At 35.0% G+C, this 26,525-nt stretch overlaps 1 protein-coding gene across 12 annotated transcripts in view; it reads left to right on the top strand.

Annotated features, from left to right (window-relative positions):
- The window catches only part of OSBPL9 (oxysterol binding protein like 9), a 175,305-nt gene that overhangs the window by 121,979 nt on the left and 26,801 nt on the right, over positions 1-26,525 (top strand). For 4 of the 12 annotated variants that reach the window (XR_011487874.1, XM_070468163.1, XM_070468165.1 and 1 more), the window contains exons 5-10: positions 6,214-6,282; positions 11,297-11,392; positions 12,206-12,253; positions 13,239-13,268; positions 14,312-14,362; positions 24,996-25,034. Coding sequence is in view for 10 of the 12 variants with exons in the window: in XM_070468163.1 (XP_070324264.1) it covers positions 6,214-6,282; positions 11,297-11,392; positions 12,206-12,253; positions 13,239-13,268; positions 14,312-14,362; positions 24,996-25,034 (333 nt within the window). In the remaining 2 variants the exon portion in view is untranslated. Of the gene's footprint in view, positions 1-6,213; positions 6,283-8,199; positions 8,218-11,296; positions 11,393-12,205; positions 12,254-13,238; positions 13,269-14,311; positions 14,363-16,706; positions 16,726-17,907; positions 18,022-24,995; positions 25,035-26,525 lie in introns of those variants that run through there. The other 8 variants (XM_070468171.1, XM_070468166.1, XM_070468168.1 and 5 more) reach the window with 7 other exon arrangements.

The raw sequence follows: 26,525 nt of genomic DNA, 5'->3' as shown, positions 1-26,525 counted from the left end.
GTTTCAAGGTTACACTAAATTTTTGCTTGTGATTTGACATTTTTTTTGTCCTACAGTGGAGGACCCAACTGCAGTTAGAACCTCTAAGTTCTTATTTTCTTTGTTTAAATGAAGTTAACTTTTTTTTTTAAGCCAGTAAATGGACCCTTGGTTTTTCCAGTATGGTGAGCTGTTCACTCACCTGATGAATATGGTTATTTACTTGGAAATACTGGCTTCACAGACTCTTAGAACTGGAAAGGATCTAAAGTTTTAATTAAGCCTCTGTGTATTTATAAAATGGAGAAAACAGTTTCAGAGAAGCCAGGTGACTTGCCCAAGGTCACACATTTAGAGAGTAGACTAATAGGACTGCCATCTATGATTTTTGCTCTTCTGTTAACTCTAGAGAGAACTGGGGTGCTGCTCTGATGCTTGTATTCATTCATGGCTCACCTCAATCTCCTAAGTCCCAGTAATTTTTCCAGTTCAGACACTGATTTTGGTTTCCTTTCGATTCAGCATCTGCATCTGAAAAATATCTTACATACTTCTCCAAGAGAATATTGTTCCTTATTTCACCTCCTTGTTCTTTTCAGCCTCTCTTTGTGCTTATACTTGCTCCCAAGTCTGGAAGGATGGCTTTTCTGGTTACTCTCCATTTTCCTGCAAATTCATTCTCTTTGCCTCTCTCTCTGCCCCAGGAGGCTGACCTTGACAGCCTGTGTCACCTAGGGTCCTTTTTACCTTCTGGCTTCTCGTAGGGTTTAGCCAATGGAAGGACAGAAGATGGAAGGAAACAAAGAGATAACCTCTGGGGGTATTTATTCCTCTTGTTCTCTCTCCGCTTTGATGAATTTGTAGCAGCGGCTGTGTCCTCCAGCTTGAGTGTCCCTCGAGCCCGATCGGAGCTGCATTGTTTCCCTCCTTGTTCCTCCAGTCTTGGGGGTGGTGAAGGCTTCCTGCCGTTCCTGATTCCCGGGTATCTTAGCATCCCTTGCTAGTTTACTTAACCCTGCCCTCGTTTCTCTCCTAAAGAAAAGTTCAAGCATCCCATCTATTCATAATGTTTCCCACCTTTGCTCACTGCTGTTAATTATTTCCCCCTCCTCATCTTTGTCCAAATCAAAATGCTACGATAGAACAGACTTGTGGACTCTGGGAGAAGGCGAGGGTGGGATGTTTCAAGAGAGCAGCATCGAAACATGTATATCTAGGGTGAAACAGATCACCAGCCCAGGTTGGGTGCATGAGACAAGTGCTTGGGCCTGGTGCACTGGGAAGACCCAGAGGGATCGGGTGGAGAGGGAGGTGGGAGGGGGGACGGGGATGGGGAATACATGTAAATCCATGGCTAATTCATTTCAATGTATGACAAAACTACTGTAATGATGTAAAGTAATTAGCCTCCAACTAATAAAAATAAATGGAAAAAAAATAAAAATAAAAAAAAATAAAAAACTTTCTACTTAAAAAAAAATAAACATAAAAAAAAAATAAATGCTACCTCTGTGACACTTTTCTGATCGCCTTAACTTTCTCTTGAATTTCTTAGTATCTTTCTCATAATAATTTATCATGCTTGAAGCAGTTATTTGTAGACAGATGTTTATCTCCTACTACAGATTTGAAACTGTTAGGTGTGAAGAGCAGTTATTTGTAGTTAGATGTTTATCTCCTGCTACAGATTTCAAGCTGTATCTGCTTCATCGTGACATGTCCAGAGCATCCAGCACAGTGTCATAATCATAAACACCCAGTGAATAAATCATTAGTGTAATGCTGAATTCCAAACCCAGAGTAGTATGTATGAAACTGTGCTCATGAGACTTGGCATGAGAGAATGAATTTTTAGAAGTTTGTTTTAGTTGTTATTATCTGGCCTTGCTTGTTGAACTGCCTCGGTGGTGTCTTTCCTCTGATTTAATTTCTCTTCTCTTAAAAACTTTCAGTTATTCTTAAAAGTTTTTAGCATCCATACTTATAATAAATTGTTTAGAATAGTTAGATGTTATTTGTGATTTTTTTTCATGAGTACTCTGATTTATAATCTGCAAGAACTTCTTTGATTGCTTTTTATGTTTAAATCCTAACAGGTTGGCAAATTTCAGAATTCCTTAATTCATTCATTTACAAAAATTTTTTTGAGCACTTGCTACAAACCAAGCACTAGCCTGGGGGATACAGTAGAGAATAAAAGGAGTCTTGTCCCATCAGGCATATATTCTAGTCATAGTTTAGACCTTTTTGATAGATTTCTGACAACAGGGTAATCAGGGTAATTTTGTATTGCACTTTTAACAGCCTTAGTAAAAACAACTTATTTCCTTCTGTTTGATGTTCACTGGCAGCTAAATCAGATACACAAAAACTGCTTTGGCATATGTAATTTTAAAGGAATAAGCACCAAACCAGTTACAGAATCTGTTCTTTCCAATCAGGGTTATTTTTGTTCTATTTTGTTTGCTTGTTTTGTGTGAGAGATAAGCCGTTTAGTACTGATTGTCTATTGGCCTGACTAATTTATCATTTAACTTCCCTTGGTGATTTTATTTCAGTTTGTTGTATTTTGCTGTACAGAGAGATCAGTTTTGTTAAAGGAATGTATTAGATTTTGTAGAAACATTTCATAATCTAATTTCAACAAGTATTATGAATGAGTATGAGAATTCTGTAGTTATTTGAAAACTTGAACTACTAAAGCATTCAGTTTTAAGAATTCATGTGTTTAACATGAATTTTTCCTCATTATATGTAGAGCAGATTTCCAGGAGACTTTCTATAACTTCCATTTTTGGTGGACCCTTGAAAATCATGAGAATTTGCTTTCCAAAATTCTGTGAAGTTCAGTGACAGGCAGTCATGTGAGGTTGGAAAGGGGAAGAATGTATTGTTTGCATTCCATCCTAGTAAGCAACTCAGAGCTTATTTAAGATCCTGTAATGACTTAACCTATGACTTTTAATTTTAAGAAAGATATTGTCAGTAGCTTGACCAGTGATTAGCGTGCGGAAAATAAAGCTTTGACTGGTTGCCAGCACCACATAGTCAAACAGTGCTTCACTCAGGGGACTTGGATCGCAGGTATTTTTGTTTCTTATGAGTTTACTTTCTTTAGTATGGACTCATGATCATGGAATTGGCAGGAAGGATGTGGAGAAAAAATTAGGTATTCTGCTTTGTTTTACTGGCCATTTTTCTTCTTAGCGCGTGTGCGTGTGAGAGTGCTAGTTTGTACTTTATCTGTAAATAATGTTATAAATTGTTATGCTTTATTTTATTTGACTTGACAAGATGTATCTGAACATCTTTAGCACTACCAAGTTACTCTCTCAAGACATTTTAGGGTTTGATAATTTTAAAATAATCTGATGATTTTGCAAGGTAAAAGAGTTACAAAGTTTTTGAAACATATTTATAACCTGTACAGTTTCTGAATACTTTTTACATAAAGTTTTTGAATTTAAATACTGTTTTTTTAAAAATCAGGCATCATGAATGTATAAAAAGTAAAAATTAAGAAGTCCTTGTCTCAAATTCTCCCCTTTCTCAATCTCACTTTGAAGGTGTAACATCTGCTTCTTGTGTGTTTTATTTCAGACCTGTGTGTGTGAGAATAAAATAACTTTTCAAAAATATAACATCTTATTATTCATGTCTCTGTCTAGAATAAAGTAATCACTCAGGCAGTATTAATTGTTCTGACTTTTGAATTCTATTTTATTTTTGTAATTTGCTTTCTATGTTCAGAAACTGTAAACTCATATTTCATTAAAAAAATTTTTTTAAAGTAATTTGCTGCATTCTGAAATCTTGAGGCAATTCTGTATGCCTCCCAGACATTTACATCTCTAAAATGCTAGTTACAACCTTTATAGAGAGGGAGAACATATAATTTATTGTCCTAACTGGAGCACTTGGAGAATGAAGGAGGCTGCTAATAATTTTGTTGAGACAACAGGTATAAAAAGAGATTCTCCCAGACAAACTGGGATAGTGGTCACCTTGTTTATAAACTCCAGGTTTTTGTGTGTTCTATTTACTTTTGGCAATAAGTTTTCATATGACTTTGTTGAATAAATTGGGAGAGTCATTTGGAAAGACAAGGTATCAGTGATTTAAGTAGAGGAAAATGTTACAAACCCAAACCTTTCTTGTGCAGTTGTTTGAGTAATCAAATCACTTTATGGAATCAATATTAGTAGTTCTGTAAGTCAAAAGGTGACATAACAGTGTTGGTATTAGATGAAGAGAGATCATGCAGAGTAAGCAGTGGTGCTAAGAGTTATGATAAAGCTAAGGAATTTTGACAAAGGTGTATGTACCTGATTCCTATTTGACAAAGCAGGTCTTTTCTGTCCCAAGTATATAAGCAATTTAGACTTGTTGTTGTGTGTGTTTGTTTTTTTTAAGAGAAGTTATTTTCTTTGTAAATTTAAAAATGATTTTATTTTTCAAAGGACTAATGTATTTTCAAAATCTTTTTATTTTATGGAAAAGAGTGATTCTTTATATTGTTTGACTCTTTGTTACCAAGGTAATAATTGAGCACAATTTACCTTTTGTGGTTCAGGCATAATACCTGATACTTTTCTTAACATCTCATATGGAATTTTGTTTCTGATCTGTTTTCCAAGACTGTATTTTAGCACTAGTTTTGTCTATTTCTCATACCTTTTTTATTACTATTATCTGTTTTCTTCATAGTTCATCAGCTTACTGTTTATTTTCCTTTTTTTCAAGGAATGTTAAATACAGTTTAAGTTATGCTTGTATCCTTTTCTCGGTTATACTTCTCTATTAGAGTTGCATATGTTTTGTGTATTACCTAGTTGTTAATTTATTTTGTTTTCAATCCATCAAATATTCATTGAGAACCTTTCTGTATGTTAGGCCTAGTTTAGGGTCTGGGATACAGTGCTGAATCCTGGTTATTTTCACTTCCACATTATGAAGAAGAAATAGAACACCAACTATTGTGTTACTTTATGTATATTCTTTCATCTCTCCAACAACCTTGAGAGGTTTATTTTTGTGTTCTTCCCTGGTAAGAAAATGGAGGTAGAGAAAGTAACTTGGCCAGATCATGTAGGTAATTAGGGAATTACAGATTCAGGATTTAAAACTAGATCAGTCTGACTTTAAAGCTTGTGTTCATTTTGGGTACACCAGGTTTCCTTCAGACATTTTTTAGATTAAGTTTTAGTCTAATATGCTATGAATTCTTTTCAAATATCATTGTGATTTAATAGAAAAATGTAATGGGTTTGAAATCAAAGGACTGGGTTGAAATCTCAATTTAAAAACCCATCTGGATGATTTGGGTAAGCACTTATAAAATGGGGTTAATATCTATCTATTTTACTATGTTATAATAATGAAACAAGAAATGCCATACAGTAAAATATCTAGCCAGAGGATTAGTACTTTGAAAAAACTTACTGTACTGTATTGTGCATCCCTGGTGAATCTGTGGTGCTAGTACTGTTCGTTTAAAACTATGGAAAAAGGCTTTACCATTTAGGGCATTCTTGGGGCACCTAAGCAGTTTTTGATAAAATAGCTGTAACTATCATGTTGATAAAAGAGAACCTAATTTGGAGTCTTAGACTATCAGAACATTGACTTAGATGGAAAATGCTGTTCTGAAGTTACATTGAAAGAAAGAATTTAATAATAGGCTCAATTTTATGGATATTTTTGAATTGGAAATCTTTACTCCAAACAAATTGGTATATGAGTATTTTTTAGGGTTAAAAATTCATACTCTCCAAACTTCTCTATATCTTTGAGTTCTGTTTTTCCTTTAGCTGAAGAGGGTAAACCACAGAAATGGCAGATTATAAATGTTTCCAAATTTTTAATAAACCAAGGAAGTCACCAGTCAGTATACCCCACATAAAATCTTGGTCTTACTAATATTTCTGGTTTCTTTAATATACTTTTTTCATCATTAAAGCAACTTTTGAGTAACTTCATAAGGAAACAAAGTGGTGTCATTTTTCAAAAAACTTAATTTGCTAATAAATTTCTAAGGAACAGAAAAGCCATTACAAATTTTGGCATAATTTTTAAGTTTATTTTTTAACCTGCCACTTGCTGCTCATGTACCTATTGATACTTTTCCTCTGTACAGTTACAGATTTTTCTCTTATTATTCCTTTAATTAATGACTCATGTCAGACGCACAGCATAGTAACTTTCTATTCTCTCTTTTCCTTACCTTTTTGGAAGATCAGTACCACACTTGCTTTTTTCCAGTCTTCTGGTATCTCTCCAGTTCTTGAATTTTCAAAAATAATTGTAAGTGATTCAATTGTAAGTATGCCCTATACTTCTTTCATTGGCTGAAAGCGTATCTGTGATGCATGTCATCTCAAATTGCTAACTGTGAATATAAACTTTCCAAATACTCATATTTAATCAAAACAACACTTTTTATCATTTTATTTAAGGACTGTGTTATGCTAATTTTCCTTTAAAAATCACCTACTTTTGTCTGGATTATGCCATTTGTTTTTCATTAGGTGTCTTGTTTTCTTTGGTGTTTTTCCTTTGTTAAAATTTTAAGTTGTTATTCCCTTTTACAGTTCTGCTACTGGTCACTTATTTGGTTTTCGTGTTACTCTGAACTTTCCTATGAGACCTACATGGAATAATTTCAGTGTTTCTCTTTTCACAACATATTATATACTACTTTGTCCTGTATAAGAGAAAGCACTGAGTATAGGGTACTTAGTCCTTTAAGTTTTTGCTGTGAAATAAGATTTGATATGAAAATAATTACTCATTTGTGAATTTCTTTTTACAGTGTTATTCAGTCATAGCCCTTCCTGTTCTGCATTATTCTTCTCAGTTCCTTAAATTACTCATAACTTTCTTATTTCCTGATTCTGATGTCAAGAAGACCTTAAACCACCTTTCCCCACCTTTGCCTCCACTATTCATTAGTCTTCCTCTGTCAGCAGGAATTACTTTAAAAGCTTTTACTCTTTGCCTCAAAAATTGCCTCTTGTACTATTTTACTAAGTGTCTCTCCAAAGCAGCTACATAAGAAGTACAATTCCTGTGTACTTCAGAAAGTATTAAAGCCATCCTTTATAATACTCTTCTTTCTAATGGCAGTGAAGTATTCAGTTATGTATATGTACAAAGTATAATGTTTAATGTCCCTATTAGAGTTATTAATATAAATTCCATTTAATTTTGCTGATGTGTTACAAGTACCTCTGAGAAAAGTGATAATATTCAACATAAGTATTAGAAAAATAGTAGGGAGGTACTTACATACAATTTTGAGGCAGTTTAATATTCTTCCTTCATTTTAGATATTATTTTTGGAATTCCCCTTAAATTGGGCCAGATGTCTGCCTTTTTATGTGTATATTTTTAATCTGGATACATAGATCTTGGTTGATAGAGAATTATGTGTTACTGTTAACTTTATACATGTACTTTAGCTTTCTTTAATTAGCAAGTTACTCTTGAAGACTAGGGACTTTTTTTTTAAAAAACCACATTTGCCACATAAGTGGTTTTTTTTTTCTTTACATAGATTATTTTATGGTTAGATTTAGGTATAATATCTATTGAGTTTCTTCTAGTTTAGCTTATTTTATATTACAAACCATTTTGTCTCTATTTCTCTATAATAGTTTTATTTTAAACTTTAAATGAATTCATACAGAAATCATCTTTAGAACTATGGCTCATCAATGTGGTAAATTATGGAGCAACCACCTCTTTTGGTCCTGATTGCCAAAAATGCAGCATAACCACTTACTATTGAAGGAAAAAAGAGAAGGAAAGAAAGACATGGACCGAGGGAGGAGAAGGAGAAAGAGCACGCAGGCAGGGGAAGTCTAGGAAGCCGTGCGTGGGGAAGACTGGTATCACGGCACCAGCAGCCGCCAGAAGCTGCCGTCAGTGCAGCACACGTGTGCTCAGCAGTGAGCTCGCCTGGAGCTGTGTGGGGGTGGAGCGTACAGTGCTGAAGGAGTGGCAGTTTCTGCCCTAGTGGAGTTTATAATCCTTCAGGGAAGTCAGTCAAGTAAGTATTTAGATATGATAAAATGTGCTAAGTGTTAGATTAAAAGGCAAGTACAGAGTCTGCTTGGCTCCCAACCTGCTTGTTCCCAAGAGCTAAGATGTCACTGTAGGAAGTATGAAGTCATAGTGTTTTAAAGGGTCTGCCTGTTCTGAGTTCTATTCAAAAGAAGACAGACCACTCTCGACATGGTAAAGGACTATATTCTATTTTTATGACCTTTTTAAAAACACAAGTCTGTTAAAAAGGATATGGATAAGTGTAGTACCTTATATTTTAAATGTTGAATGAAAAGAGGAATAAAGGGATTTTATGAAATCGTTTATGTTAGAAGGTAATAAGTTCCTTTTCTCTTGAGATACTCAAATACTAGATGACTTTCAAGAACATTATAAGTGTAACTGCTGTTGAGTAGGAGGTTGGACTACATGGCTTTAATTCTATGTCCTGAGTCACAGTGGGGGCTTCCCTGGTGGCTCAGAGGTTAAAGCATCTGCCCGCAATGCGGGAGACCCAGGTTCGATCCCTGGGTCTGGAAGATCCCCTGGAGAAGGAAATGGCAACCCACTCCAGTGTTCTTGCCTGGAGAATCCCATGGACAGAGGAGCCTGGTAGGCCACAGTCCACAGGGTCACAAAGAGTCAGACACGACTGAGCGACTTCACTTTCACTTTCACTTTCCTGAGTCACACTGTAGTTAAAACATATTTTCCTCTAGCACATTATTCTTAAAAGATTTGAGAAAATAGGTTAATTACTAACAATTGCTTGTCCACATTGTTAAATCAATGTGTACATGTTATTTTATTGATTGCAGATGGGAAACTATATATGTAGATTTTCTTTTAAGGTAAACCAAAGATTTATGAATTTACTCTTCAAGAGAGTTTAGGCCAGTTCTGGGGTTTTAAGCTAATAACTGTTGTTACAAACTTCCCATTATACAGTTAATAGAGAAAAATGGATTGTTGAGTAGATCTTTGACTTGGATGTTATGATGTTGGGGGTTTTAAGGGTGTAAAGGAATGTTGTGGAAGACTGTCTAGGGAGAGGAGGTCTGAGAAAAGAGCCACAGTGAGGTTCGCATGATTATATTAATAGTAAAATCAAGCAGTTGTTTTTAAGACTTAATTTAGGTAGCTTTCAGATCTTAGTAATTTAAATCTAAGTTTTTCCATTTATTTATTGGGGGATTTTTAATCGAATAGTGATTTGTCTAGAAGGATATGTTAATTAAATTTTTATAGTGGTGGTTCTAAATGGATTCAGAAGAGGGAAAATTCTTGAAGATCACTTTGTGTCATTTAGATCCTTCACCTTTTTATTTATTTATGAGTATGCCATTGACCTTTTTAATATTTAGCAAGAATAATGTATCTAACTGATTTTAATGAGGTTTTATAGTTGTTATTAATAATTATATCATTTTTGAAACAAAAAGTAAGCCAAGCAGTCCTTCCTATTTTCCTGTGGTGTAGTTACATTGAAAGGAATCACTCCCTACTTTCTTAGTACAATACTGTAGTATCTCTGGAATGTGACGGATTTATCCTTTCTTTCCTACATCTTTTATCATCATATTCTACATAGGAAGGAAAAGTTTCTAAAATAGTGTCTTTGGGGTTATTTTTAAAAATGAAGGTGTTAACAATTTTATAAATATATCTGGATTTTACATATATTGCTTATTATTTTTTTCTTACACTTTGTTTTTACATGACATCTCTTATTTTCAATACTCATTTCAAGTAGTTTCTTAGTGTGTATGTGAAAAAAAAGTAGGCAGTTTTTGTTGCCTTTGAATTTGAAAAAGAAAATGAATTATAAGATTAGTTTTTCCCATGATCTTAATAAGAGTTAGGTTTTTAATGCTTTGTTTACGAATTTAAATTTTAGTTTGGGAAGAACAGCAGTAGTAACAGTAGTTATTGATAGTAATTATAGTCTTTAGTAGAAGTCATAGCTGCCACATTAATAATAGTAGGAGGAGGAGCCTCTATTTGGCAGGTAAGAAAATAGCTTAGAGAAACACACTATCTTGTTAGTGGCTTAGCTGTAATTAGAAACCAGGTTTGCCAACCCATTGTTGTTTCCATAATGTTATACTGTGTCAATCTGATGTTTGAGATCATGGCAGAGAAAATGCTTTGCCAATGACAGTGTTAGGCAACGATGAGGTGTTGGTTTAATATAAAGTGATCTGGCCTCAACTGACTAAAATGGAGAATGTGAAATGATAAGCAGTTTTTTGGCAAAAGGGAGAGGGGAACAAAAAAACAACTGAAAGTCAAGTATGTTATATTGGAGCACTGTGTCTCAGCCTTTTAGTGCAGAGTTTTGTGGTTGGGTTGGGTTTACTGTGACTTTATTGGTTCCTGACCCTTATTTCTCTGTTTAACTGCATGACTTCTAGTCATGCAAATATGGCAAGATGATAGCCTTTTTTGATCTTGGACTGTTTTGTTTTTTACAGCCAAGATTTATATATTTTTCAGTCAAAGATGATTAACTCAAATCTTTCTTTTGAGTAGAGTTAAAGCATAGGAATCCTGTACTCTTGGAGCTTAAAATTTTTAGTGTACAAAAAGTAGGACATGCACATTCTGGATTGTAAAACTGAGAAATAAGTGGGCCCTCTAAATAAATAAACATTTACACTATGTCAAGAGTGTAGTGTTCATTCCAAGGGGGAAAATGAGTAGGGAACTTAAGACAGAAGTGTTGTCACTTTCACTTAGGGAGGGCCCTCTTAGAAGAGGTGAGAATTTTGAGTTTTCTTTCTTTTTTTAAATAAGGGAGGAGGAGGAAAACATCTGAGCTAATGGGTTAATTTAGGGAACAGGAGAACTAAACAGTGAGAATATAAAGTTGAGATTAGGGGACTGGAGGATTCAATTGAACAAAAAGTAAGGGGGAAATAGGAGGATAATCTAGGTTGTTTTGTGCATGTTCCTTTAGCTTAATTATTGTTGCTCTGGAGCCCAGTATGGGGCTTTTGGGAGAGAAGGAAATTATTCTGAAAAAGCAGGATAAATCCTAATTTGGACAGCAGCACATGTAATTGATGAGAAGGGAATAGTGCTAGAAGTTCATGAAGGAGATTGATGTACCAACTATTCTTGGAGAATTTAGATAATTTAAATAGACCTATTATTTATGTAAAAGACTATTTTTAATTTAGAAAAGTGAAGTATCATGTATGAAGGATGATCTTTTGTGCTATTAGACATTGCTGGAATTTATTGCATTTTTTTTTTTCCTCCCCTCTAGGGTTTGGATTCAGGATTTGTTCCTAGTGTCCAGGACTTTGATAAGAAACTTACAGAGGCTGATGCATACCTACAAATCTTGATAGAACAGTTGAAGGTATGGTATTCGATTATATATTGAATTGATACAAAGTAGTAAATGTTCCAGAGCTTGATTTTGAGTAAAAACAGTTACTTAATGTTACTGACTCGATGGACATGAGTTTGAGCAAGTTCCAGGAGTTGATGATGGACAGGGAATCCTGGTGTGCTGCAGTCCATGGGGTCGCAGTCAGACACGACTGAGCAACTGAGCTGAATGTTACTTTACAATGCTTACTAGTCCTTCAGCAATTTTTTTTTTCCTTCAGCCATTTTAAAACTAACCTAATAATTAGAAGGAAATAAAACAAGGTTAGTTTCATATTTTGTTTAAAAGTTCTCTGAAACTGGTAAATTTCAAATGGTTTAGTTTTTAAGGCCTTTTTTTATTTGGGTGAGTTAGGGGTTTGGAAGAGTTTTATTTCTTTTTTATCATTACTAAAATTATCTCTTTCAATTCCCACTTTAAAATTAATACAAGCAAAGGTCCTGGAAAGAAAAAGGAATGTTGACAAACTTGAAAAACAAGGCAGAAAAAAACAGGTTCCGAACTGACATTTTAAGTTCTTAAAGTCATATATTTTCTTCTGCTTTGTAATGCTACCACAGTAATTGATCTTGACTGTTTAAGATAGTTCAGTAGAATTTGACTTGATAACAATGCCTTGGAAAAATACATGTTATCTTGTATTTTAAGAAACATTATACTTTTAATCCATGTATAAATCATCCCCAGAAGAAATATGTTTGTTTTTCTTTGTTTAGTAAACATATACAATGTAGTAAAGTAGCTTGATAATTATAGTCTTTTTTTTTTTTAATCCTGTAGCTTTTTGATGATAAACTTCAAAACTGCAAAGATGATGAACAGAGAAAGGTAACTTCCATAATCATGATTTTGACTTAAAAAAATTTTAAACCAGGAGCCTTTTGGAGAAGTAATAGAAGGACCTCAGTATTTTGACTACTTTAACAGTACTGTTGACCTCTTATAATGTGCCATATAGATTTTAAGGGGAGTTTTCTGGTGCATTTCTGGTATGGTTTCATAATTGAACAAAAGAATAACTGAGATTTTTATTATGATACCCTTTTTGTAAGTACCACCTTCCTAGGAATAAGTTCTTTCTGTTGAGGGATCATATGTTGAAGGTAGAAATTTATTAAATTTATATGTGGTCACTTCAGATATTAATAAGGCAACTGATAAAATTTTCAAAATAAACCCAAAGCCACAGATGAGGACAAAAAATGAATTTTGCTTTAATTATAGTTTCTCCCTTTGGGTTTCTGATAACCACTTTGTAGTTTGAATATTGTTTTCTTTTTTCAATTAATGTTTTCCTTTTCCTTGACTAGATTTCCTGATGCACCATCATTTTTTTTTTTTTTTTTGCATTTCTATTAGCCATAGCCTTGCATTTGGCTCTTTTACACTTGGTAATAGTAGTGAGTCATGTTCAGCTCACCTTCTTAGGTTTGAAATTTAGTTTCATGTCATTTTTAAGCAGCTTTGCAACCTTTAAAGTGATTCTAAAATAAGCATTTTAAAATCACATAGCATATCCTATAGAAAAGAAACTTGCTTTCAGGTAAGAAGTAAGAATGTTTTATATTATTGTTACAAATCTTGAATCACATGAATTTTGTTTGAGGATGTAATCCATAAAGTGTCTGAATTTTTTATTTAAATGTTTGATTTAAATTAAGAAGTACAACTAAAACCACTCTGCAACCTGCCTGAACTCACTTAGAGTAATGAGTACATTTTTAGTAAAAAATTTTTAAATGTCTAACCAGTAAAAAACAGCAGTGATATCTCCTTGTGTTTCTGACAGTTTATTTAAACTTATTTTTCACAGAAAATTGAAACCCTCAAAGAGACAACAAATGTAAGTTATGTGTTTGATTAACTCTGGCTTTACATTAGAAAGTGCTTTAAAATGTTTCTGTTTTAAGCTGCTACTATTAATAAGAGCAATTGAGATTTTAATTTTTATGAATTTTTACTAGAGTTTAAGAATTCTGTTATTTTCTAAAGGAATTTAAATGAATAGAAGAATCCCTTTAATTGAATTGACTTCATATGCCGTTTTATGTTTCTGGTCTTGTCTTTTTGAGATCCTTGGATAAAAGGTGTTATCTGTGTACAATGTATATTCGAGTTTTCTGGTATTCTGGCCTCCTGACGTTATGTACTGGACGGCTAATAAAATTTCTATTTTGATGAAAGCATTTTAGATACAGATATAGTAATATTGTAGGTTCACCAATATTTTGATAGGATCCTTTATTCTCTGTAATTCCATGAAAGTCTTGAATAGACATTTTGAGAATTTACATTGAGATAGCCTGCTGTTTATCTAAGAATTTGGAAGTTAATTAGATTTATATACCTTTGTTTGAAGTGTTAAAAAACCCGTTAAATGTTATTCAGACTCTTCTGATCCATAGTCAGAGGCATTATCCTTTATGCCACCGGTCCCATACTTAGATGTTATTCAGTGTAAAATAACAATTTTTTGGCATTCCCAAACGATTCATAGAGTTGCTAATAATTTCATTTGACACTATCAGCATATTCCCTGGTGTCTCAGACAGTGAAGAATCTGCCTGCAATGCAGGAGACTTGTGTTCAATCTCTGAGTCCAGAAGATCCCCTGGAGAAGGAAACGGCAACCCACTCCAGTATTCTTCCCTAGAGAATCCATGGCTAGAGGCTACAGTCCAAGGGGTGGCAGAGTCAGACACACACACACACACACACACACACACACACACATATTAGAACCCACTCGAAATCAGAGAGGGTATTTCTTATGTAGAGAAGACTTAAATCCTGTGTATTTGAACTGATTTTTATATTTTAAGCTTTAACATTATTTGGCCATTTTATTGGGGGCAAGATCCTAATATCAGTATTTTGTTTTTGTAGAGCATGGTAGAATCAATTAAACACTGCATTGTGTTGCTGCAGATTGCTAAAGTAAGTAAATTTTATTTTTGATTATTTTCATTTAATGGGATTTAAATGTAATGGCATTTTTCTCTAGTAACCAAAATACTCAGTTCTGAAATATAGTACCTTTCTACAGTAAATTTAAGTTCTATTTTGGGGTTCCTGTTATTGTTGAAAAACTATTGTGTTTGGATGTTGCTTGCCAGCCTGTGCCTGTTTTTGATGAAGTAATTTGTGATGGTGGCTGGGAAGGAAGGGAGCACATTTGAACGACTTACCCTTTCCATATTATCACTGCTTGAAACACAGACATATTTTGCAAAATCTTTCACGAAAAAGTTTTTCTTAGGGAAAAAAGAATTGAATTTTAACTGAGTTTTTTTGTTCATCCATAATGAAGAGTATAATGGAGATAAAATTGTTTTTTACACATTTTTTTCTAGTACTGAATTACATTAATAAACTGCTATTCCTTATTCATAGAATAAATATTTTTGATTATTGTGATTGGCTAAGAATTTCACGGATATTGCCTGCTTTTCTGAAAAACTTTGGTGTATTTAACCTAAATGTGTACTTGATTGCATGATATTTTGAGAAATAAAAATTTTAGTATTTGAAAATAAGTATTTAGAAATTTTTTTTTTTTTTTTTTTTACCATTGACTGTAACTCTGTATTTCTAGCCAGTGGCTAGAAGCAGGTGGGGAGCCAATTCAGCAACGAGGTTTGGAAATGTTTAAGTTTTTAATTATTTGGCCTATTTTACGTATTCAGTTGTATATACTTGTTTGCCTAATAACGAACACTATTTTCCTAGCATTGTTAATGACACAATAGTATAGAAAATGTGTTTCTGCTTAGATAGTATGTCTATTAAGCTTGTAAGTGTAGGGGTGAGGGGAAGTATTGTTTTCTTTTGAGGCTATTAAAGTGTCAGAACTTAAGGACTTGTGTTCATTTTCTAGGTATTTTTGATGACTATGCCTGATTTCTATATATGTTTCTAAATTTCCCATCTATTTTTGTGGATCAGAATGTATTCTAAAGGGAAAATAGGGTTGGAAGGATAAGGGGGGTAAGGTTTTTACTTTGTGTTTTCTTTACTGTGAAATTACATGAGTGGGTTGGGGCACCTACAATTAACCCAAAAGGTTATATACAGATAACCAGTAAAAAACATTAAGCTCAGTGTGAGTAGATAGGTATTTTAGGGACTGTCTTCTCTAGAAGATTGAGGAAGAACTGATAGTGTTTAGACTACTTTGGATCATCTCTGCAAATCATAGAATTCTCCAGGCAAGAATACTGGAGTGGGTTGCCATTCCCTTCTCCAGGGTATCTTGCTGACCCAGGGATCAAACAAACCTGGGTCTCCTTAATTGCCGGCAGATTCTTTACAGTCTGAGCCACCAGAGAAGCCCATTCAGTACTTTAAATAGCTGCTCTTTGTAAAACAGGGCAGCCTAGCCTCTTTCAGTAGCTCACCATTTAGCTACCCAAGAAGAACATTTTTGATGCTCTGTCTTTTGAATGAGTTACAATTCAAATTAGGAAAACTTTACTCTAGAAATTTGTACAATTAAGTCAGTACTTGCTACCTGTTTGTTTTAGCCCAGCTTAATGGACCTGCATTTCAGTTTAGAATGGATAACATGGATCAAGTAAATGGAGTTTGGCTTTTTAATTTTTTCCAGAAAGAATTTCACTGTTCAAGCTTTTTATGTACAGATATATCCCTCAAATTATTTATGTACCCTATGTGAACTCTGTGTATTTTTAAACAATTTAAGTGTAAATCAGGCTGTGTTACTTGCCTGTTCAAATCCCCTTGATGGTTTCCCATTTCCCTGGAATGGAACCTAAATGACTTATCATAACTTAATGGCATTCGAGCCATCACTACTCCCTCACCTCATCTCGCTTGATTACACTGTTCTGACAACATAGGCCTGTTTTCTTTTTCTCAGGCCAAGCATTTTCTCCTTCAAGGATTTGTATTTGCTTTCCCCTCTGCCTAGAAGGCATTTCTTCCAGACTTTGGGGTTTACTCCCTTACTTTTTTTCAAATTTCCACCCACGTGAACTCTCTTTGGAGAGACCTTACTGACCACTCTATCTAAAATAATCTTACCCTCCCATTAGTTTCTTTTTCTTCTTGGCCTTGCATCATTAGCCAGATTTACATGGTATCTTGTTTATTGTCTGTCTACACCTGACTATAATCTCCTTGAAGACTTTGTCTTATTTACTACTTGTATTAGAATGCTTGCACTGCCATAACAAAAACACCACTGGGTGACTGGGTGACTTCAACACCAGAAATGTATTTTCCCACAGTTTTGAAAGCTAGAAGTCCCAAGATCAAGATTGCTGTGGATATGGTTTCTGGTAAGGACTCTTCCTGGTTTGTAGGCAGCCACCCTCTCATGATGTCCTCACAGGGCCTTCCCTTGGTGTGTACACACTCAAAAAGTGAGCATGAATGAGAACTCTCATGTCTTTTCTTAGGAGAACACTTACTGGATTGGGGCCCCATCCTTAAGACCGTATTTAACCTTAATTTACTTCCCTTACTCCAAATATAGCCTCACTAGGGTTAGGGCTTCATTGTCTGAATTGGGGGCTGGTGCATAGGCATGTACTCCATAACAGCGATGTATCCTCAGTGTCTGGAACGTTGCCTGCCATGTAGTAGGGACCTGATAAATAATTGTGAATTTTGAATGCATTTTTTAATACATAATTTGTAATAGTTCATGGTTTAGTACTTCTACTATATGTATGATTTTTTAGTTAGCCATATGACTCGTCATCCTTGTAAATTAATCTTTGGCTATCAGTCAATCTGTGATTAAGATATTAGTTTTTAAATAATAATAAGAGGCAGCATTACCTTATATTTAAGAGCATGGACTTCAGAGCCAGACTGTCTTGAGTTTGCATTTTTGCTCCACCATTTGAGCAAGTCTATTTACCCTGTCTTTGCTTCGGTTTTCTCCTGTATGAAATGGGATAATAATAGTATCTGTACTCTTACTGGTAGTGTGAAACTTAAATGAATTAGTGTTTGTAGTGCTCTTAGTACCAAGCATTAATTAGTCCTAAATAATTGTTAAGTTAAAAAAAAACAAACTCTCTAGGAGGGCATAATTTTAAAGCCACCAAATGACATGTTAGTATAATTTTGAGAACTGATAGGAATATAAATTGCTATAGTTACTTTGGGAGATTAGTCTGCCCTGGTGGGTTAATAAAATTTTGGAATCAGCTACTCTGAAAAGGGTACTTTCATCTGAGACTCCAAACAGACATGGCCAAAAAACGAATATAGATAATTTGATACCTTTCTTGTTTGGGGTTGATTTAGTATGCAGAGGTTGGGTTTTAATCTTCTTCCAGTTTTCTGAGTCTTTCATTTTAATTCTCACTCCCTAAAGCTTCCCACCTGCCTGAATGATTAGTGCATAGGTTCCCAAACTTTGATGCATGTTAGAACCACCGGGGGGGCGGGGGGGGGGGCGGCGGCGCTGGGCGGATTTAACAATTCTGATTCATGGTTCCCACCCCCAGACATTCTTCTTGTAGTTGCTGTGGTGTGTCACCTAGGCACTGGATTTTGCAGCTCTCAGGTTGATTCTAATGTGTAGCAAAGTTTGGGCATTCCTTGGTTGCTGGGATTTTCAGGTAAGTTGTGTTAGCTTATATAACTTCATTCTTCCTTTGAACCATACGTAGAGACAGCAGTGTTCCATTCATGTAGAACTGCAGAGGAAGTAAGGAATGAGGGGAGGGAGCAGATTGAAGATAATCTAGGAGACCCTTACAGCAGAGGACTTGACCAGTTCATCAAGATTAGGTGATATGACCAGAAGTCACAACTCATACAAGCAAGGGAAATTAATAATGTATTTTATTTAACTCATTATATCCAAAAATAATATCATTGCAACATGTAATCAATATAAAATATTTCCTTTTCTCTCTCCTCCCTTGGCGCACTAAGTCATCACTATGCTGAATATGTTTTATACTTTGAACTAGCCACATTCAGCTGCCGAATAGCCACATGTGACTAGTGGCTTCCAAACTGGACTTCACAACTCTGGATTATAGTTTTAGAACTGAGTTGCCTGAACATGTCGTGTGCTGTGTGCTCAGTTGTGTCTGCCTCTGTGACCCCATGGACTGTAGCCTGCCAGTCTCCTCTCTGCAAGGAATTTTCCAGACAAGAATACTGGAGTGGGTTGCCATTTCCTACTCTAGGGGATCTTCCCAACCCAGGGATCAAACCCACGTCTCTTGCATCTCCTACATTGGCAGACATTCTTTACCACTGTGCCACCTAGATACTTTTAAAGTAGATGTATCTTTAACTTATCCAGATTCTCTCCTTGGAATATTTTTATGTGTAGACTTTTTGTTTACATCTCAGCATTCATTAATTTCTTATAAGACTTTTTTAAAAATGAGATTTTATTGTTGTTCAGTTGCTCAGTCATTTCTGACTCTTTGCGACCCCATGGACTGCAGCATGCCAGGCTTTCCTGTCCTTCCGCATCTCCCTGAGCTTGCTCAAACTCATGTCCATTGAGTTGGTGATGCCATCCAACCATCTCATCTTCTGTCGTCCTCTTCTCTTCCCGCCTTCAATCTTTCCCAGCATCAGGGTCTTTTCAAATGAGTCAGTTCTTCGCATCAGGTGGCCCAAGTATTGCAACTTCAGCATCAGTCCTTCCAGTGAGTATTCAGGACTGATTTCCTTTAGGATTGACTGGTTGTCCTTGCAGTCCAAGGGACTCTCAAGAGTCTTCTCCAACACCACAGTTCCAAAGTGTGAATTCTTCTGCACTCAGCCTTCTTTATGGTCCAGCTGTCACATACATCATGAAATTCGCTCATTTAAAGTTTATGCTTTAATGGTTTTTGGTATATTTACAAAGTTGTACAACCATCACTATAATCTAATTTTAGCACATCTTTATCACCGCCCCCCCAACAAAGAAACACCAGACCTATGAAGAGTTCAATCCCTATACCTCTTTCCCTCACTTATCCTTACTCCTGCCTCTCCTCTAATTCCTGGCAGCTACTAATCTGTTTTCTGTCTTAAACTTGCCTATGGAACTTTCCAAGTGGTACAGTGGTAAAAAATCCACCTGCCAATTCAGGAGAGGTGGGTTCGACCTCTTGATTGGGAACATCCCCTGGAGTAGGATATAGCAACCCATTCCATTACTCTTGCCTAGAAAATTTCATGGACAGAGGAGCCTGGCAGGCTACCATCCATGGGGTCACAGAGTCAAACATGACTCGAGTACACACATCACAGCACAGACTTGCCTATTCTGGACATTTTATATATTTAGGATCATATAATACGTGGTATTTTGTGACAGGCTTCTTTCACTTAGTATAATGTTTTCAGGGTTGATTCATGTTGTAGCATGAGTCAGGACCGAATTCCTTTTTATTGCTGAATAATATTCCTTTGAACGATATATTACATTTTGTTTATGATATTACAACATTTGGCTTGTTTTCAGTTTTTGACCATTATGAATAATGCCTCTCTGAACATTTGTGTATGATGTTTTTATGTGGATGCTTATTTTCATTTCTGTTAAGTACATAGCTAGGAGTGGAGTTACTGGGTAATAAGGTAACTCTGTTTAACTTTTTGAGAAACTGCTAGACTACTTTTCAAAGCAGCCACACCATTTTATGTTCCATTCATAATGCATGAAGGTTCTATTTGCCCAACGTCCTCACCAACATTTGTGATTGTCTTTTTGATTATAGCCATTCTAGTGGTGTTTCAGTGATTTTCATTTGCACTTCTGGAAAAGTGTTCACATTCTTTGCCCGTTATTTTAGATGGCTATTTTAATCTTCTTATTTAGTTGTAAGAGTGATTTTATGTCTTCTGGATACAACTTATCAGATATGTGACTTAGAAATTTTTCTTCAAGTCTGTGAGTTGTGCTTCTTTATAGTGTCCTGAGAAGCATGCAAATTTTAAATTTTGATGAAATCCACTTTATCAGTCTTCTATTGCTTTTGGCTCTGGTGACTTTTCTGAGAAATCATTGCCTAAGCCTTAATGACAAAGATTTATTCCTGTGTTTTGAGTTTTATAGTTTTAGCTCTTATATTTAAGTCAGTGTATAATCTACTTTGAGTTAATCTTTGTGGTGTGAGGTATGGATCCAAGTTCTTTTTTTTTTTTTTAATGTGGATATCCAGTTGTCCTAGTCCCATTTGTTGAATGTCATCAAAGTGAGTTGGAAATTTTCTTTCAACTCCATAGCATATTTATTTTTTATTTTATGTAATAAGTACATGTATAGGCCCATAATTAAGAGAGCTTTCATTAGACTCCATTTCCTTATTAGAAAGATGGGAATATATTTCATGGATTTTATTGGTTTTAAATATGGTTTTGTATGGTTTTAAAATACTGGAGTCTATAATTCTGATCAAAAGTCTTCCCAAATTATGTTGTGCTGGTGTTTTTGTTATGATCATATTTCCAGATCTCAGTCATGTTGGTTTGTTCAAAGAAGAGAATATCCATTGTGTTAAGGAATAAGGGATGTAAAATCAGATAAACATATTTATAATCTAAGTGGGAAGTAGCATTAGATCCTTTCTTTGTTTAATTAACATAATTCATATTGATTTCAATTGAATCTCTGGTTCAGTGGTACTTGAAATTGAGCTTTAGCTGACCCTGATAAAAAGCAACTTGTTACATACAAAACAAGAACAATAAAATTTTTAAACAGAAAGGTAGGGTGGGGGTGGGAATGAGTGTTGTAAACCCTTTAAAATAATAGTACAAAATTCCTTAAGTTCATGATGGGAATAGATTGGTAGTAAGGTGTTTAATAGTCTGTAGGTTCATCTAGATTTGACTCTGCCTTGAAAGATAAAGCACAACAGTAACAAAAATAGTAAACCCTGCCTCAAAATACCCTGTAGATAGCATTTATTATTGAGAACACTTTGAGGGAAAAATTGTCAAATATTTAAGTTTATTTTTTTTCTTCCAGTTTTATTGAGATACAGGAGACTACACTGTGTAAGTTGTGGGTGTGATTAACTTTACTGTTAATACATCATAAAAGTTTATCACAGTCGGTTTAATGAGCATCCATTATGCCATTTAGATACAAAATCAAAGAAATAGAAAAAAAATTTTGTGTTAAGTACTCTTAAGGTTACTTTCTTAGCCACTTTCGTATATAACATACAGCAGTGTTAGTTATATGTATCATGTTGTACATTACATTCCTAGTACTTATTTATCTTAAAACTGGAAATTTAAGTTTATTTAAGTTGCACCAGAGGTAAAAGTGGTAGTTTTCTTAGATAATATGATGTACTATATCAATAATGCGTTGCTATATAACAAACCCGTGTAAACTGTCTTAAAATAGCAGTCATTTATTTTGCTCACAAATCTGGGGTAGTTTGGGTAGGCCTCATGACTTGTTTCTGTTTCACACAGTGCCTGTTGTTGGCGTAATTGCAGGGGTAGGGGGAGGTACCAAAGGATGCACTTTCAAGATGACTCCCTCACCTGCTTGGGAAATTGAGCTGTGGTCTAGGTTTTCCTCCACATAGTTCTCTTTAAAATTGTTTGGCCTTTCTCACAGTGTGGTGATTGGGTATTCCAAGGTGTTTCTGTGACCTGGTCTCAGAAGTCATAAATAGTCACTCTGTTACATTTATTGGTAGAGACAATCACAAAGTTTTGAGGGTAGGGGCCATGAACTCTACCTCCTGTTGGGGCCGTTTTTGGAAATTTTAATCTACGCCATGTGTTTCTTTCCACTTTATTGCCACTTACATGTATTTCTGAGAAATTCTTTGAAAAAAATCAATTTAATGTTTAGCAAGTTAGTAGAAAACTAAAAGTAAAATAAAATATCATCTGAGCAAGAAACTTTAAATTTTTCCTATCTCTGTAGTTCTCAAGATTTTATTTTCAACTGCCTCTATTAAGAATTACTGAATCCAAAACTTTGGATATTGTAAATATATAGTTAATTCACTTGTGCAAATCCCAGCATGAATTATGTACTTATCAGCATGCTTTTATTCTCAAGGATATGCAAAGAAAATATGCGTTGTGTTGGCAGATTATAAGACCGCCCCTGGGTTTGGCGATGTGCTTGGAGGGCACAGCATGTAGCTGTCCTCATAGATGTGGGTTATTGCAGCAGGGGAGCCAAAGCAAACGAGCAGAGGGGAAAGGCACACGGGGCCAAATTCAGAGGGAGCTGGGCCGGGACTTCCAGCAGTCTTCTCCTGGTGAGAGTGTACAAGGTGTGCGTCACTCCTCCAGCAACACATGTGAAATGTCTGCCAGGGCAGCTTATTAGAGACTCGGTGCCCAAAGTTTTTATTGGGGTCTTGTCCCGTAGCACTCTCTACCTTGCACTTAGCAAATTCCAGAGTCCCAGAAGCAAAGCAGGTGTTCAGGATAAACCAACCGTTTGGGTTGCTTAAGTAGTTCAGGCACAGTGAGGTTATCCTTATGATAGTTAGGTGCTGGGAACCCTCCTAAAATCCAAGTTCCCAGACACCAGCCAAAGGCCAACTTTGTAGGCAGGCTTTTCTTTTTTTCTTTTAGCCACAAACCAATCTTATTTAAATCAGGACTGTCCAACAGAATTATTCCATCAGCCGTTCATGATCTGAATTCTAGTGTATGAGATCAATTTAAATATGGTACACATAAAAAGTCATGAGACACTTCTGTTTCATAATAAATAAGGCAGTGGCCAACTATTACTCATTGGTAGCTTTTTTGAGATAAGCTATCAAGTCCTCCCTCTCTCCCTTCTTCTTAATGCCAGCAAAGATCATCTTTGTTCCAGGGATGTACTTCTTGGGATTCTTCAAGTACTCCATCAGCGTCTCCTCTCCCGAGGTGATACCTTTGTTCTTTTTGGCATCTGTGTAAGAGAATCCAGCAGCCTGACCCGTCTTTCGTCCAAACAGACCATGGAGGTTTGGCCCAGTCTTGTGCTTGCCTCCCTTTTCCACAGTATGGCACTGGGCACACTTCATCACCCATTTTTAAATTGTTCTTTCTCTGTGCGCGACTGAGAAGTTCCCGCTCACAAGCTGAATGCCCCACTTTCTCTGTAGGCAGGCTTTTCTAAGGATAGCTGTTTCAGGCCTGCTGTGTTAATTCTTTTTTTTTTTTTTAATTATCTCCTAATCTTTAAATTGTTCTTGATTGATCCTTCAATGTTGTAGATTTTCAGTAAACTCCATGGTTAAAGAGTTAAACATAAATGAGATATAACTTGGCTATTAACTTTAAAACCAAAGCCAAATATCAATTTCTGTTAAAACTTGAAAGCTTCCTGATAGTATGGAGTTGAAACGTTAACAGTTTTAAGCTAAATATATTGTCTGTGTATTATTAGTAGATGGATTATAGTTACAGGAGCAAATATGTTCAATAACTTTCCACCAGCTTCTTCTTAAGTACATTCTTGGAGAGGAGAGACGAGTTAAGGAGCTTGAGTTCTATAACTAAACTACATGTCTTGGAGTCCTGGCTTCTCACACTGTCTCAGTTTTCTCATCTATCCAAGGGAAGAATAATAATATCTACCTGATAGAGTTGTAGGTGAAATAGGTGAATTTTCTTGCTTTGTTGCATTTTGCAGATACTGCTTTTTACAAATTGAATGTTTGTGGCAGCCTTGTGTCGAGCAAGTCTATTGACGTCATTTTTGCAGCAGCATTTACTCACTTTGTGGTCTGTCACATTTTGGTAATTCTCACAATATTTCAGACTTTTTCATTATTACTATATTTGTTATGGCGATCTGTGATCAGTGGTCTTTGATATTACTACTGCAGCTCACTGAAGGCTCAGATGATGGTTAGCATTTTTTAGCAATAAAGTATTTAAAATTAAGGTATGGACATTGTTTTTTAAGACATATGCTGCTACATACTTGATAGGCTACCAGGATAGTGTAAATACAACTTTTATGTGCACTGGGAAACCAAAAAATTTGTGTGAGTTGCTTTATTTTGATATTTGTTTTATTGTGGTGGACTGGAATACCTCTGAGGTCTATGACTGTATGTAAAGTATCTGCCAGGTAGTATGTGTTTGCCCCTATATCATCAGTCTGTGGTTATAGTAATTATGATTACTGAGACAAAAATCAGACCATCTATTTATAAAAGAATATAATTTGGGAGCTAGTAGCCAGAATATGGAAAGTTGTGTCTATCCTAAGTTTTTAAAGATATATGATTGTCATATCTTTAAAGTACAGTAAGAGGTTGGGGGTGTGGAGAGTCAGAATAATTTGCTATGAAGTTAAACCTTTAATCCTCAATTAATGTATCTACTTTTAATCATTGGTACCAACGTGACTGCACAGTTCAATAGGATATTTCTACAAATAATTAAATGCCTGTATAGAAAAATAATTTCCATGTTCTTGGTTAGAATTCTGTTTGGCTAGGAATGGGCAAGTGAAATTATCTTAGTGGAAACAGATTAGTAGTTTTCTAACATTGTTGCTTACACAGTAAAATAAGCTTTCTTACCAGGGAAGAGAGTACACAAGGCGTTAACTTAAAGAATGAAGTTAATATTTTTAACATTTCTCCTTAAGGACCAGTATATTGCGGAGAATCACGCAGATGGAATTATAGTAAGTTTAATCTAATCTTTACTCCGCTTTACTTCTGCAGAGCATTAATAACCAGTTATGTCAGGAGAAGCCTGAATTTCCACTTATTTTTCAACACAAATCCCTCTTTTTACCCACTCACTGCTCTCTATTGTTGATTCTTGCGATTTTCCTTGAGCTCTTACAGTTGGCTGTCTTTCAGCAATCATTTGGAGGGGAAATGTAGATCTTAAAATTAAGTGTTGGTTCTTATTGAATCACCTTGCATGTGTTAACTTGACGGGTTAATCACGGTGTAAAAATGCGGCTTTTATGACTAAATACTGCATAACTCACAATGCTACATTTCTTGGCAAACGTTTTCTAATGAAAGTAGGGGGCACAGTACTGAAACATATCTTAATCTAATTATATGTTTATAGGTTTCTTTCTTCCTTTCTTTTTTTTTTTTTTAGATTTTGTGTATTGTGTTAGCTGTCACTGCCGCTGTGGTGTATACTGCTTTTTTGTAGCAGCAGGTTGCAATGTGAATTTTTTCACGTATAGCCATTTTCTCTTCTTTCCTTCCCTTGGTTTTTTACTCTTCCCTTATATTCAACTTGGCCACCAAAAAGAAAATTTTATTGGAAATAAAAGTTAGAGTTTGAAAGTTTGCAGTTTAAGCTTCCCTGATTTTATGGTACATGTGTGATTTGTGTTCAGACTATATTTTTGAAGCATGAGGCAGCGTCTTTTTTTTAGTCTTAAGGCTTTACAAATGCCAGAGGTCTGCAAACTCATTTTGTAAATCTTCAAAACCATCTTATGATTATACTTGAAAGGATGAGTATGTTATCTTTTTATTTGCTGTAAAATGAACACAAGTTAGATGTTTATCTTGTTTATATATTTCTTGAGAAAACAGAGATAAGAGAAACATTTTTAAAATTTGAATTAAACACATTGAAATTTTTGTTTTTCTTCACAGTATGAATCAGGGTTTGAGTCCTGGTGATTTAATAGAACTATGTGATATAAATACATAATATAATATATCTCTTCCTGAGATAGCAGTTAAGATTATAAGCCTCATGGAAAAAGACTATGTAAGTTGTCTAGAATTTCATGGTTCCTTAAGACCTTAAGGAAAAATAATGATGGCAGTTATTTTTATCTCTTTTCCCTCAAAGCAAATCAATTACTTTTTATTATGTTAAACAACAGTTTTATAAAGCATACCAAAAATGTTTGATTATTTGCAGTTTAAAAACATCTAGAAAGTTTATACTCATAGAAAATCTAAACTTACAGAAAACAGACATATTTGAATCATTTGATTAGGGACCATAGCATTTTTCCTTAAGAGGTGTTTTGTTTTTTTTTTTTTTTTTTAAGGAATTGTGTACGGTTTAGGCTTTGAATCCAGACTACTAGGACCTAGCCCTGCCAGTTACTAGCTGTGACTGCAGGCAAGTTACTTAACCTTTGAGTCTTCTTTTCCTCATCTATAAAGAAAAGTGACTTCTACCTCAG

The sequence above is a fragment of the Odocoileus virginianus genome, chromosome 5, assembly GCF_023699985.2.
Source record: "Odocoileus virginianus isolate 20LAN1187 ecotype Illinois chromosome 5, Ovbor_1.2, whole genome shotgun sequence".
NCBI lineage: Eukaryota > Metazoa > Chordata > Mammalia > Artiodactyla > Cervidae > Odocoileus > Odocoileus virginianus.
This window is presented reverse-complemented; position numbering and strand designations above follow the sequence as displayed.